This window comes from Peromyscus leucopus, chromosome X (assembly GCF_004664715.2).
Source record: "Peromyscus leucopus breed LL Stock chromosome X, UCI_PerLeu_2.1, whole genome shotgun sequence".
Lineage (NCBI taxonomy): Eukaryota > Metazoa > Chordata > Mammalia > Rodentia > Cricetidae > Peromyscus > Peromyscus leucopus.
In genome coordinates, this window is record NC_051083.1 from 122,590,396 (window position 1) to 122,605,862 (window position 15,467).

At 37.2% G+C, this 15,467-nt stretch overlaps 1 protein-coding gene across 11 annotated transcripts in view; it reads right to left on the minus strand.

Annotated features, from left to right (window-relative positions):
* Atp11c (ATPase phospholipid transporting 11C) overlaps positions 1-15,467 on the minus strand; it is a 199,222-nt gene that overhangs the window by 99,899 nt on the left and 83,856 nt on the right. For 7 of the 11 annotated variants that reach the window (XM_037199084.1, XM_028854235.2, XM_028854236.2 and 4 more), the window contains 5 exons: positions 14,194-14,283; positions 11,755-11,835; positions 9,392-9,499; positions 3,169-3,297; positions 588-752 (listed from right to left, as the gene is read on the minus strand). In XM_037199084.1, coding sequence (XP_037054979.1) covers positions 588-752; positions 3,169-3,297; positions 9,392-9,499; positions 11,755-11,835; positions 14,194-14,283 — 573 coding nt within the window. The remainder of the gene's footprint in view (positions 1-587; positions 753-3,168; positions 3,298-9,391; positions 9,500-11,754; positions 11,836-14,193; positions 14,284-15,467) is intronic. The other 4 variants (XM_028854240.2, XM_028854243.2, XM_028854241.2 and 1 more) reach the window with 1 other exon arrangement.

The following is a 15,467-nucleotide window of genomic DNA, read 5'->3' on the forward strand; positions in this document are numbered from 1 at the left end:
TTAGAGGCACGGGGGGGGGGGTCCACAGGTCACGCCGCCTTTTGGGTTGCTTCTTTGCAGGACAGACCTCAATTATAATTAACTATAGATGGGAAGGGTTTTAAGGGAATTCTGGATACTGGGGCAGATGCTTCTGTTTTGGCTTATTAACATTGGCCTAAAGCCTGGCCCCTGGAGAGTACTTTGTCAAAATTACAAGGAATAGGGCAAGCCATACCTCTTAAAAGTACTAAAATTTTGCATTGGAAAGATGATGATGGCCATCAAGGGAGTTTTCAGCCTTATGTCTTACCTGGATTACCCACACACTTATGGGGAAGAAATGTTCTCATCAAGAAGCTCAAACAATTACATCCACCTGCCCAACTTGTGCCCCCTTTTTAAATTCTCCAGCACTGGGAGTGAATCCTCGAGGTCTCCGTCCCAATGATATTTGGCAGATGGACGTTACACATGTGCCCTCCTTTAGTGTGCTTAAGTATATGCATGTTTCAGTAGATAGATGTTCAGGAGATATCTTTGCTTCCTCACATTGAGGAGAACGCCAAAAAGATGTACAAAACCATTGTATTCAAGCTTTCGCTCACCTTGGAGTTCCCAGACAAGTAAAAACACATAATGGCCCAGCTTATACCAGCAGAGGGTTTGCACAATTTTGTGCTGCCTGGTCTATTCATCATGTTACTGGCATTCCTTATAATCCTCAAGGCCAAGCTATAGTGGAACGAGCACATGCTACCATCAAACAGTATCTAATGAAAATAAAAGAGGGGGAGATTGTGGGGCCAGAATCAGGACCAAATATAAAATGATCATCTGTTTTATACATTTTAAATTTTTTAATGATCGATAAACAGGGCCTTACTGCCATGACCTGACATTTTCAGGGCCGGCCTATGGTACAGGCGCAGGTTAGGTGGAAAGATCTGTCTACAGGTATTTGGAAAGACGCTGCCCCGATTCTGGCTAGGGTAAGGGGAGCGGTGTGTGTTTATCCTCCAGATGCTGAGTCACAAGTGTGGGTTCCGGAGAGGTGTGTTCGTCCTGTGGAAATGTCTATGGCTGATGGAAATGCTGCTTCTGATGTATCAAGTGAAGCTGGAGATGGTGTATTGGAGTCTGGTAAAAAAATCCCCCAGTGCTGATGCCTGTAGGGATACATAGCCCTATTTTCCTTCTATTTGTTCTAGTAATTGGACTATGGGCCGTTCGTCGGCTTGTATACCTATGGATAAAACTTTAATGTTTCTATTCCATCTCATCCTGACTTTTGAGGAGTCTGTTAAAGTCAATTATTCTTCTGGGAAAAATTTTAGCATTTCCTCCTTTCCCTGTTTATACTGGGGCAGGAGGGGGTGCTTTATTAAAATTGTTCTGTTCAGAATTGCAGCCTTAGCAGTTGCTGGCTTGATGAAGATAATGTGTTAGTTATGAAGAATTCCTGCTGCCATTCCGATGCCGATGGAAGCATCTTCCCAGTTTCCTGTCCAATTGCATAGAACAAAGAGAGGTTTTGGAATCACGGCTACTGTTGTTACTGCTGTTGCTGTTTCTGCTGTTGCTGCTGCTACTGCAGGAACTGCCCTTTCTCAAAATACCCAGCAAGCTGATGTGGTAAAAAGAGTCTCTAATGCTTTCGACATTCAAAATCAGATAAATGGACATGTACATTCTGGACTGCCAACACTTAATCAACAGATGGTGTTGGTACAAGAACAATTAGATTTGTTATGAACTCAACAACATTCGACCTGCTCTCAGATGTACATATCTATGTGTGTGACCCTGGGGAGGGTTGTTGATGCCTCTCATGAAGTTTGGAGGCTAAGTGGGTATGTTTCAGAGTCCTTGGGTATGACATTTGTGGATTTTGCTGTGCAGCTTTTTCATGCCATACAGGCCACTGATGATGCTGGAGTTGTTCTAATTTCAGATACTGGATGGTGGGATTGGGTGGCCCAGGTTGGAGGCTGGTTTCAAAAATGGTCAGGATCACTTGCTATGGCAATCCTAGGATGTCTTGGAATTGGGGTATGCTTCTGGGCCCTCTGCCAACTTAAAACGCAATTTACCATTCATGCAGGTGTCACCTAACAAGCCCTGCTAGCTGTCTCAGCACATACTGAATCCACTCAAGTGTGGATTCAGAAGCTTAATAAGCGGTAACCAGAAACGGGTAACTTCCTAGGATAGCATGGGCGCCTAAGACAGGAAGTATGGAGGGCACTTTCTATGACGGGTAAGTTCATGCTACCGGGTCGACCTAAGACAGGTGCTGCTTAAATAAATAAAAAGGGAGGAGATGTTGGGATCAGAATGGCTCTGACCCCTCTAAGATTGCCCCCACCTCCCCTGTTCTGAGTGCGCTGAAGTCAGGCTGTTCTGCAGATGTTTTGCTGTTTGGTATATCTCTTGGTTTGGCAGCTGTGGCTTCCTGGGGCATGCTGACCATTCCTTGACCCTGGGTGCTTGATAAACAATTTTGTTTGTTTCCTCCTGGAAGGGTATATAAGATGGGGAAGAAAGAATAAAGAGAGTCCTGATGCTTGCAACTTGACTGGTGTGTGCTGTGTTCATCCCGACTTCCCTCACCAGGTTTTGGGCCCAATTGCTGTACAGTCGTGGCAGCAGTTAGTGCTTTTAACTATAGCACTATTTCTTTAGACCCAGAATAAATGTTTTAAACAAACTATGCGACCCTTTAAAAATAAAAATAGATGAATTAAAGTTATAATACTTGAAGTATTTTTGTAGTTATGTAGTTTGGGTTCACAAGTATTCTCACTCGTAAAAGTCTACGGTAGTAAAATAGCTCAGTGCTAGTTCTACTGTGCATGTGTGAGTCAAGATTTCAGTCCTAAGTACAACAAAAACACAAACAAAAAGTTAACTGAATTATTTCAATATTAAATTTGAGTGGTACTATAAAAATTGTGATGGCTTTTTTTGTTAGGGCATGGTTCCCCCCATCCTCAACAATGCAAACCTATTCTCCAGGATGGGTGTTTACTCAGAAGCTCAAATATAATTACATAACCACTGTCTACAAATACAAAACTTACATGAATAGTAAAAATGAGTTAAGGGATCAAGGAGTGTTAGGAGACAGTACTGTCTCATTAACCATTCTGATAATAAAATGCTCAGGTCAGGTTTAGTCTCCATTACCTTGCAATTAGATTCACCATCAAGACTGGCTGTAGTAACATAGCAGGTTCCATCAGTTGTGCAGGATGACAGAAGAATAAGATCACAGGGAAAGGTTTCATCTGCCTGTACTTCTACTACATCACCAACCTAAAATAGCAGAATAAATATTTTCAATTCTAAACAAAGCATTCAGTATAGCTCACATTAAAGCTACAACTTTCTTAAGAGCCATCTACAGATTTGAGACTTTGAGAGTATCTTAGCATTCTCCAGCACATTCAAAGAAATGAAAGACTATCACTAAACATTCTGACTCCTCTTAAAGGGCATAAGGACTTCGGATACTTTTGTCATGTTATAAGAAATTCCGATATCCATGTGTTCTGTATTCTCTGATGTTCCTGAAACTGATATGTAATAAGACAATTTCTACTGCCATTTAAAGAACAAAGCAAGAAAATCTATAGGTTTCAAGTTAGATACTTTATGACCACAGCCCTCCACATTTTTACTTTGAACCACATATATTTCAGCATATTTTGTATGCAGTTGTGATTGTTGGGTTCCTTCTTTAGTGTTCAAAAAACTTCAGCTAATTGAGAAAAGTATCAATTTTCCTCATAATTGGGGGGGCGAGGTTCTTAGGTAAGCTTTCCAAGAATTCATCTATCAGAAGAACCAGTTAATATAGCAGTAACAATCTCTCATCAGCAAGTATCCTGAACTCAAGTAGAAGAAAAACTTGAGAGATTAAATCTTGAACAATTCAATGATGCAAAGAACAAAGCATAAAACTGAAGACTTTTAAACCTGAATTCATGTTCCAGCTTTGTTAGTAAGTAAATATAACCTCAGGTAAATGTCTTAGATGATTCCAATAAGTGCAAAATACTGATGTTTGAAATGATGATACAAGCAGAACATTAATGTGCACATATTAACTTTCTGATGGGTGTCAATAATACTTAGTAATGCAATGTAACTACTTTATTCACAAATTGAGAATAACAGAGTATATTTCTTGAGAAGGATATAAGAAAGCCTTCAGATAACACTTCCCAACAATTTTCATGGTGAGGATTTTAGGCCTATTCAAACGGAAAAATTATTTTCTTTTAGTTAACATAACTAAATATCCAAGATCACCAGGATTAGCAATTATAATTAAATTAATTTTAAAATATTATTCTATTTTTTAGATGTTTCCTTCCACAGTTACATTAAGTGCTTAGGTTATGATATAACCATAGCTATATTTAAACGTATAGAAGAAATACCACAACGGGCCAGGCCAGGCAGGCTAAGGAATTTAGGCTTCACCCTGAAGCCAAAGGAGAAGGCAACTGTAAGGAAAGAGAATGATTCATTCAACTCATAGTTCTGTTTCTATTTACCATTTAAAAACATTTAAATAAATATGTACTAGTATTTTGCCTACATATATGTAAGTGCACTGTATGCATGCCTAGTGGTTGCGGACACCAGAAGATGGTGCCAGAACCTTTGAAGTAGAGTTGTGAGGAGCTATGTGGGAGCTAGGAACTGATCCCAGATCCTCTGCAAAAGTAGCAATTATTCTCTTTTTTTTTTTCTTTTCCGAGACAGGGTTTCTCTGTGTAGCTTTGTGCCTTTCCTGGAATTCATTCTGTAGACCAGGCTGGCCTTGATCTCACAGAGATCTGCCTGTCTCTGCTTCCCAGTGCTGGGATTAAAGGTGTGCACCACCACCACCCAGCTAGCAATTGCTCTTAACCTTTGAGCCATCTCTCCAGTACCTCTATCATTTTTAAAGAGAGCTGGCAAGATGGCTCAGCAGGTAAAGACACTTACTACCAAGTGTGATCACCTCACTTCAATCCCCAGAACCCACATGGTAGGAGAGAACTAATTCCCACAATTTTTCCTTTGATCTCCTTACATAGACACTGCAACATGCATGTATACCACATATATGCACACAAATAAGCAACATACATAAAATAAAAAAATAATAAAACTGATTTCCTGTCCTGTCTCCCTTCCAAGGATCTGATTATTCTTTGTCTTGCATATTCAGTCCTCTGATAATATATGTAATATTCATTTGCCTGCACTGATGGCTAAGTAAAGCATGTGTGCAGTGCCCACAAGACAGAATAGGGCATTAGATCCCCTGAGAATGGAATTATAGATGGTTGTGGGTCACCATGCGAATGCTGGGGATCAAACCAGGCTCCTCAAGAAAACAGTGCTATTAACCACTGAGCCATCTCTCTAGCCCTAGATGATCTGTTTTAAGGGAACACATGAGGAAAAACGACTATTTTTCCTCATGTGTTCCCTTAAGAGAGCAAGTTCTCTACAACTAAACTATGGGCATTATAAGTACAGACATTAACAGATCAGTAAGTTACCCAAGCTGTCCTTGTACTTGCTCTGTGTAGGGTAGGGAGGACTTAAACTTGTGATGTCTCTCCCTCAGCCTTCTGAGTAGCTGGATTACAGGTCTCTGACACTAGGTCCAATAATAATTTAAGTAATTTTTTTTCTATTTTAATTAACTTATTGCATGTATATCATGTGTGTGGGCCAATGTACCACAGTGAGTACTTGGAGGTCAGATGAAAACTTGTGGGAGTCATATTTCTTCTATCATGTGGGTCCTTGGAACTGAACTCAGGTCATCAAGCTTGGTAGCAGATGCCTTTACTCACTTAGCCATCTCACTGGCCTTCCAAATCAATTCTTTTTTTAATTAATTAAACTTATTCATTTATTTTACATCCAGGACACAGTTTCCCCTCCCTCCTCTGTGGAATATTCCTTCACACTGTGTGAATATATGTCACTGTAATTGGTTTAATAAAAAAGTTAAACAGCCAGTAGTTAGGCAGGATTTTCAGGGCAGAGTCTGGGAAGTCGTGAGGAAATGAAGAGAAAGCAGGACATGAAATTGTCGTACTGAGCCACATGGCAGAGCATAGATAAGAAGTATGGGTTAATTTAAGTTGTAAGTGCTAGTTAATAACAAACTGAGCTATTGGCCGAGCATTTATAATTAATAAGTCTCTGTATGATTATTTGGGAACTGGCTGGTGGGACAGAAAAGTCCACCTACACCCCTCTCCTCCCATTCCTTCATCCCATCTCCCCTCTGTGCCCCCCCATAAACTCCTGTTTCTGTGCAGAAAGTGGCAGGCCTCCCATGGGTGTCAACAAAGCATGGCCTATCAAGTTGAGGAAGGACTAAGCTCCTCCCCTTGCCTTAAAGCTTGGTAAGGCAACCCAGTAAGAGGAATAGGTTCCCAAAAGCCAGCTAAAGTGTCAGGGACAGGCTGCACTCCCACTGCTAGGAGTCCCACAAGTAGACCAAGCTATACAACTGTCACACATATGTACAGGGCCTAGGTTGGTCCTTAGCTGTCTGTTCAGGGTCTTTGAGCTCCTAAGAGCCCAGGTTAATTGTCCCTGTGGGTTCCCTTCTAATGACATTGACACACAACCCTCCTCCACCAGCTCATACAATCCTTCCTCCCTCTCTTCAACAAGATTCTGGAGCTCAGCTCAGTGCTTGGCTGTGGATCTCTGCATCTGCTTCTATCAGTTACCGGACGAGGCTCTCTGATGACAATTAGTGTAGTGGGGGGCATTTCGGGGTCAGGTAGAAAGCTGGTGCAAGGGAAACTCCCATAAATTTACAAAGATGACCCCAGCTAAGACTCCTAGCAATAGTGGATAGGTAGCCTGAACTGGCCATCTCCTTCAAGCAATTCTTAAAGGCTAGGTATAAGCTACAGTGACAGTTTAGAGTCTCTACAAGCTTGAGAGTTAAGAGTGGACCATTTCTCAGCTATTTTCCACAGGCTCCTACTGTTCTCATGAGAAAGCATGAGGACCTAAACGGACCATCTTTACTGGTACAGCCACAGGAGTGATCAACTGCTATGGGGAGACAGGCACAAGGCATGAGAGCATCATGCACCCCCCTTTATAGGAAGCAAAAAGCTCATTTACATCTAGGACAGATGCAGAGAAGAGGTAGAAGAAAGAAAACACAAACAAGTTGTTGCAAGAGATGAGATAGGAAGCCCATTTATACAAAGAACCTGACTCCCATGAGAGATAGGATTGTAAGACTAGAAAACTAGTTTTATATGCTATATTTATATGCAATATTGAGATTGGTATAGGAGAACCAATAAATTACTCTGTTCCTATCTGGCATTTCATATTAAGTAACAAAGAAGAAACAGTAGTATACTGCAAGGGAACAGAAAGAGGCATATACTGTTAGTCAGGCCATCTGGAGTATGATAAAGGAAGATGGTGGAAAAGTAACTTTAGGAAAAACACTCCAGCACCCCAGGTCCAACACAAAACTCAGCATAACTGCCATCAATCTTTCAAAAGAATGTAAAGCCCAGTAGTGTATTAAAAAAATAATAATTACAATAAAACAAACAATGGCAACCTGACTAGACTGACCCAAATACCAAACACTAAAGTTCTGACAGAAGCAGAGACAGGTCCATTTCAGAAAACATATATTACTAATCTCCATATGAAGATATTAAATCTAATGAAGTGAAAACTTACAGCCACATAAAAACTTATATTTGAATGTTTGTAGCAACTTTACTCAAAATTGACAAAAGTGTAAAGTAAAATATATTCCTTCTCTAGAAGGTAGATATCAAGTAAACTGGTATATTCAGAAAAATTAATATTACTCATCACCACAAAGACATGAGCTATCAAGCCATGAAAAGATATGGAGGAAATGTAAATGTTTACTAAGTTAAAGAAGTCAGTCTCTTAAAAAATGGCTATGTATGGTATAGTTCCTACAATATAATATTCTGGAAAATGCAAAAATATATAGTAGTAAAAGAGACTGCAGAGATTAATGGAGAATGAAGAATAATGAGGCACAACACTGATATTATCCGATATGATATTACAATGTTAAATACATGCCATATATTTGTCAAACCTCACAGAATGGACAGCACTAAGAGTGAACACTAATGTAAACTAAATTTTATATGCTAATGGAGGTTTACTGATGTTCATAACAGAAAAGGGTCCTTGTATTTAACAGAGCATTGGCTATACAGCTATACTTTGTTAAAATTTGCTGTGAACATAAACCTATTCTAAACAGCAAAGTTTATTATTTAAAAAAATCTGGCAACCAAAAAAGTTTGATATGGCAAAATTTAAATGTCATCTGGCAGGGATCTTATTTGGTAGAAGAAGCAAACAATGATTAATTTGAATAAAATATGAATACCACCTTGCTCTGTAAATATATACAGTACACCCGCTGTGCAAAAACGGTTTTGTAGTTCATTAAAATTATCGTAAGACTAGCAATTCTCAACCCAGGCATATACTCAAAAGAACTGAAAACTGATGTTCAAACAAGAACTTGTCCTTCAAAGTTCATAGCAGCAATACCTATAGCTGCCCCCAACAGAAACACTAGCTAGTAAATAAAGAAAACGTGGTACATAGAATATGTTATTGTCTAACCATCAAAAGGAATGAATTATTGATACATGCTACAACACAAATGGATTTTTAAAATATTCTGAAAGATGGAAAACACAAAGTTCATGTAGTGGATTATTTCATTCATGTAAAATATTAAAACCATAAATTCATTGAGAAAGGTTAGTGCTGACAGGGCTTGGGTAGAAGAAATAATATGTAATGAGTATGGAGTTTCCTTTTCTAGTAATGTAAATAGCTATGTTTATATAACGTTAGTTATATAGCACTGCAAATGCAAATAAATGATACTGATTCATACATTTTCTTTTTGTTTGTTTGGGTTTTTTTTGAGACAGGATTTCTATGTAGCCCTGGCTGTCCTGGAACTTGCTCTGTAGAGCAGACTGACCTTGAACTCATAGATCCGCCTTCCTTTGTCTCCTGAGTGCTGAGATTAAAGGTGTGTACCTCTACCATCCTGATTTGTATACTTTCAAGTGTACATTTTTATCATGCAAGATTGACTGCAGTTCTCCTGAGTCGGGGTCAGGGAAATGTCTCAAAGCGTAAAAGTGCTTGCAGTGTAAGCATGATGACTTGATTCTGAACCACAGAACTCATGTCAGAAGGAGGGAACCGACTCCAGAAATTGGGTCCTCTGAACTCCACACATATTCTGTGGCATATATGTACACACACGTACACGTACACACACACACACACACACACACACCATTAAGAGTAGCTTTAAAAGGTAAAACAGTACCTTGATTTTTTCACTTTCTTTTCTCACTCGTTCTGCATTTTCAATAATGTAAACAGTGCTTTTGTTAACTTCATTATCAGCTCTGTGTCTAAGCCAATCTTCATATCCCTAAAGATAAGAAAAATTGTATTTATAACTTTATATTGTTAATTTCAACACAGAATGCCACAAATACAAGGATGAACACATTATTAGAAAATTTGAGGCAAACTTTAAACATACTCCTTAGGCAAATAGCTTATATTGTATTATAAGGTTCCTTAATTCTTCAGATATATGTTAAAGATAAAACAGGTATTAGAAACTTAACATTCTTCATTGTGAAAAACTATGATTTATTCCTCTAGTGCTCTAATGAATGCCTATGTTGTCTTTAAGTCTGAATAATTAAGGAACATTATAATTGTTAGAATTCCTAGCCACTCCCCGAGCTACATGGCTGCACATGCACTGTCCAGTAGCCAGGCATGATGCTTAGTCATCCCAGGGCCCTATGTCCTATGTCATTCCTGTGTTGGGTGATAACATAATCTATGTGCAGGCGTGGCATAGCCATATAAGTTATGCGCATGTGTAGGGGAATCTATGAAAGAGGGTCCCACTTATCCCTTCACCCCTCTTTCTGAATGATCTTTCCATAGTCCTAAGCACCCCCTTCTGTTCCTTTCCCTTAATAAACTTTTATAGTTGGTTTTATTGTACCTCGTGGCTTTTCTTACACGGTAAATAGTGCCACTTAATGAATAACATTGCGCAGTTTAATAAATAACAATAATTACTTCTACTTTGTTGGAAAGATTTATTTGCTTTTATTTTATGTGTGTTGGCATTTTGCCTTCATGTATACCTATGCACCATGCGTGTGCAGTGCCTGGGGAGGTAAGAACAGGGTGTCGGATCCTCTGGAACTGGAGTTATAAATGGTTGTGTGCTGCTACATAGGTGCTTGGAATAGAACCTGGGTCCTCTGGAAGTGAAGCCAGTGCTCTTAAATACTGAATCATCTTTCCAGCATGTCTTTCTACTTTTAATTTGAAAAATAATTGTTCTGACATTTTATTAGAAACTTAATCGCTTAGAAATGGAATTCTTCTCATGCAGAAAGTAGGAAAATTTGAAACTGTTTTGCCAGAGAATTTACATTGTAGAGATAACAATTAAAATTTTCCACTGACTTAATGATTATAATAAATAGAAACTGGTATTTGCTTTTAGAATTAAAAAAATAATCAGAGCGATTTAATGGTTCATTTTCCTTTAGGCTTTTCATGTGGAATAGATTTAAGCTAAAAGAGCTAAGGACACAGGATGTTCATTTGAACATGACCTCTTCTTTTTATATCCAATGCTTATTTTCCCTCATTGTAATATCCGTGCCTTTTCAAATATAATCTGTTTGAAAAAAAAAAATCTCTTGATTGCTTTTTCTCCCCTCTTCCCTATTCTGTCCCTCTTTATGAAAACACTAGGCTATCATTTCATAGGGTACATTCTCTGATGCTGATGAAGAAAGAAAGGATATAGCATGAACTAGGACTGGGAGTAGAATGAATCAGTAAAGTCCTTTGAAAACCATGCATGATATTTTTAGAACTAAAAATTTATGATATTAAGGAAAATAATCTAGATAGCCAAAGAGAAAGAACATTCCAATTCTTTATTTAGCAATGAAATACATGATAAAACCATTTGTAAAATTCCTGGTAGGCAAGAGAGAAGATCAGATAACCCTAGGAGGAAAGGTAACCTTGTTCTTTCAATCTACAAGTTTCCTTAAGGTACTTTCAAAAAGCATGTTGATAGGTACTATCTAAAAATATGTTTGCAAATAAGCAGATCCTGGTCTGTTCCTATACAGTTAACCCACCTCTCACTTAAAGTTTTCTGTTTAAATTTTCAGTTTCATTTGGACAATTTTATAGGTAGTAACACTTAAAATGTTCAAAATACTTCAAAGACAATCACATGTTACCAGCTCTGAGAGGAAAGATAAAACTCTCTCCTACCCAACACCCACCTCAACAGTATTACTGATGATAATGAAATTCAAGTATTTGTGCTCTTAAGTTCTATGCTGTAGGAAGCAATAACTAAAATTCATTGGAATGTGAAATTTTAAGACATACATGTTAGAATAATTAATAAACAGTAAAAACCCACTTCCCATTTCCCTACTGAGCTGAACTTTCTACTTGTACTTTCTATTATGTTGATACCATAGATAGATAGACAGATAGATAGATAGATAGATAGACAGACAGATAGATACTGAGGAGGAAGAGAGTAAATAAATTAGAGAATTTACAAGAAAATTCAAACCATCTTGCATTAAAGGATAGGAATAGTTTAAGTAAGAAATTTACCTGCTTGATTGCGGTAACAGTTATAACAAAGAAAAGTGGAAGTCCACTAGTAACTGGGCTGGTTGGTGTGTCTACTGTGACCTATGTAAAGAAATTAAATTGAAAATAAAATTAGCTATTAACTCATATGTAGCATTTACATGTTGCAAATATTTCAAAATACATTCCATTAGTGAGATGAATACTAACTTTATTTATAACAAAAACAATCTATACAACAGTTAATTTAAGAAAATTCAGCACTAGCTTTTATCCAGATTAGATAACCTCCTTTACTGAAATATGCACATTGGTTTATGAGCTAACGGCTGAAAAGCATTCATTGTGCCAGCCCCTGTACTGTTACCATCCAGCCGCTAGAAATATTGCTTTAGAAAGGATGGAGAGGTCTTTGTCTTCACATAGCTGAAAGTTTATGGGGTAGTTAGGCGGTAACTATTTCAAGGAGGTTTTCAGGTACAATGGACAATATATAGAGTCTCTCTTCTAAAAGGGGAAAGTGACATGTGTACAAGGAAATAAAATAAAACAAAACAAAACAAAAATCAGTGCCAAAAAAAAGTGTGGTGTGAGATAGTGTTGGAGAGGCAGGCATGAGTCAAACAGTGCAGGGAAAGCTGTTGACTTTTGATTATTCATTCCACAGTGGGGAATCTTTCAGTAGTTTACACAGGGAAAAGTAACATGAAAATTTATTCTCAATGCTTTGTGAAAGAGAGACTGGAAGAGAGGAGGAGTGACAGGAGTCTACTTGGGAGGCTATTGCTGGGATCCAAGTAAAAGATGATGGCTTGATTAGGGTAGAAGTAAGAGATGTGGAAAGAGGCACTGAAGATATTCAGTAAGAAAAATTGGCAGGACTGGTAAGTAATAAGCTATAACTATTGATTGCAGATATTTTGCAAGTATTTGATTAACACGCCTGGGAGAAGGTTGCTGTTATTCACCAAAATAAGAAACATGGAAGGAGAACTAGATTTTGGGGGGGTGGGGTCATGGTTAAAATTTGTCTTCAAATCTCACTATCATCTCCAGCCACCAGCCAGACCTATTCTACCTGACACAAAGAAGTGTACACATAAGACTTATAGACTTTTACAAGGTATATGCCTTTATGCAACCTCTTCTCTATTCCTGAGATGCTGGTGTAGCATTCTCTGCCATGGAAACTTCTTCTAAACCTTCAAAGATCAGTTGAGAGATCATGTACTTTTGAAGCCCTTTCAATCTGTTAAGTCAATACATGACTTTTCACAACTTTAATATAAATTCCTTAAGGGTAGAAAAAAATCAGTATTTTGATCATTGTATTTTGTTTTAGGTACTACTGTAGAACACACTGTAGGTGGTCAGCATATATTTGCTTAAATAAACTTAATTAAATGTACTCTTTAATAAACTGAATGATTCTTACAAGCAGAATCCATCTCATGCCTCAAAAAAAAAAAAAAAAAAAAAAAAAAAAAAAAAAAAAAAAAAAAAAAAACAGTTTCCTAGAATCAATGGCAAAAAGCCTAGGCATGGGTGGCACATATCTAAAATTCCAATATTTGAGAAGCTGAGATAGGAACTATATACTGGCTGGTTTTGCCAACTTGACACAAGCTAGAGTCATCAGAGAGGAGAGAGCCTCAATTGAGAAAATGCCTCCATAAAATGCAGCTGTAAGGCATTTTCTTAATTGGTGATCAATGGGGGAGGGCCCAGTCCATTATGGGTGGTGCCATCCCTGGACTTGTGGTTCTGGGTTCTATAAGAAAGAAGGCTGAGCAAGTCAGAGGAAGCAAGTCAGTAATTAGCTCTCCTCCATAGCCTCTGCATCAGTTCCTGCCTCCAGGATCCTGTCCGGCTTGAGTTCCTGTCCTGACTTCCTACAATATGAACAGTGATATGGAAGTATAAGATGAATAAACCCTTTCCTCCCCCACTACAAAAAAAATCCCTAGTGTTTAACAAAGTAAAATTATTAATTTAAACTATTTTCAATTTTGATATATATCAAATTGTAGCAGGAATCTTAAAAGTTCTTATTAATAAAATCAAACCCGAGGCGAGTTATTGGGCTCCATGCTGGTAGATCAGAGAGATAGAACAAGCCACATCTATCTCTCTACCAGCATGGATCCCAATAACTCTCCTCAGGTTTGATTTTATTAATAAGAACTTTTAAGATTCCTGCTACATCAAATTAAAGTTGTTATACAATATACATTTAAGATAAAGATATGAAATCCATGAAAAATTAAACAATAAAATAAAACCTCATTTCTAATACACCTTTAGAAACCTGTAACATCACACAATTCTTGAAGTGCAATTATATTTCTACTTAAAATATAATAACCAAATATTTTTAAGTCACAGGACAACTTAAAATTATAAATTGTTTGAAACAACCAAATTTCTCAATGTTGTAGTGGCAGTTCATGGAGTTCTTACCTGTACAAGGAAAATGATGAGAAAATAAAAATTCGCAATTCTTCTAAACTGTTCAAACAAATTCTTTGGGAGGAAATTCCAAAGTGTATACTATAAAAGAGGTTGAACCAAAAGTATTATTGGAAAAGAAACTTAAAAAGTCTTATTATCATATAAAGTATTTATTATAGCAAACAACTGAAAACACATACCACATGTTACATCAGCATATATTTAGAGGTACAGAATACATTGTTTTTTTTTTGTTTTTCAGAAATAAAGCTTCACTGGAAATTTCATTTGCCATCTAAGTACTACATTTTTTTTATTTCTCCAACCCAATCTTAAAAAGATTCCTTGCTATATGCTCTCATATCATATTACATGCACTTACTTTGACAGCATTCTTTACCATAAAAACATTAAATATTAGCTTTTTCTAAACACTGTAAAACTTGTTTACCATTAATGAATTCTAGTCATTTTATCTCTCCCATTTTGTAAAACCTTTATGTAAATGTTTTAATCTCCCAACCTGACTGAATAAAACTTTTGTTTGCTGAGTTGCAACTCATTTAATTAAACTTCATTTACAAAAGATTATGAGGTCAGACCCCAACCAATGGGAAAAACACAGTCACCATTTGCATTAGAATAAAAACCAAGTGAACTTGCTGTCCTGGTGTTCCTGTTCTTCCATTTTGTGAGTAGCTCATTTTTCTGATCAAAATTAGTTTTACTTTGTCAAGACACTTTAATTGGAGTGATGATCTCTTTTTTTAAGACCCTGAACTTACTTTTAACAATTACTATATGTTGTAAATGTGTGTATGTTTTCAATAAGGTTTTTCCCTCAATAGGCAATGACTTCCATAGAGATACATCATTCAGTTTTCTTCCCTAATATTCCTTCTAACAATTCCTGGTATAGATAAAAGTTATTTGGATGAATGAATGAGCACATGAGTTCTCTTGGCTTGGACTGATCCCTTGAGTTCAGATCATTGTCAGAGATAAAATTTTGTCTCTATTAGTACTGCCTATCTTCATGACTGCTGAGGACATGTACATAGATAAAAAGGTATACACAATCTGAGTGCATACATTACATGTAATTTCTCATTAATGCCTTAAGCTCAATGACTAGGTCATTTAAAAATCAACAGAAGTAAGACATATCATAATACAGAAGACTTGAAACCAGAATGAAAAAAAAATCCTTTTAAGGTAAAAGGCTAAATTTATACTTGGAAAGTCTCTATTCCAATCATTTGCATATCATGATATCCACTGAT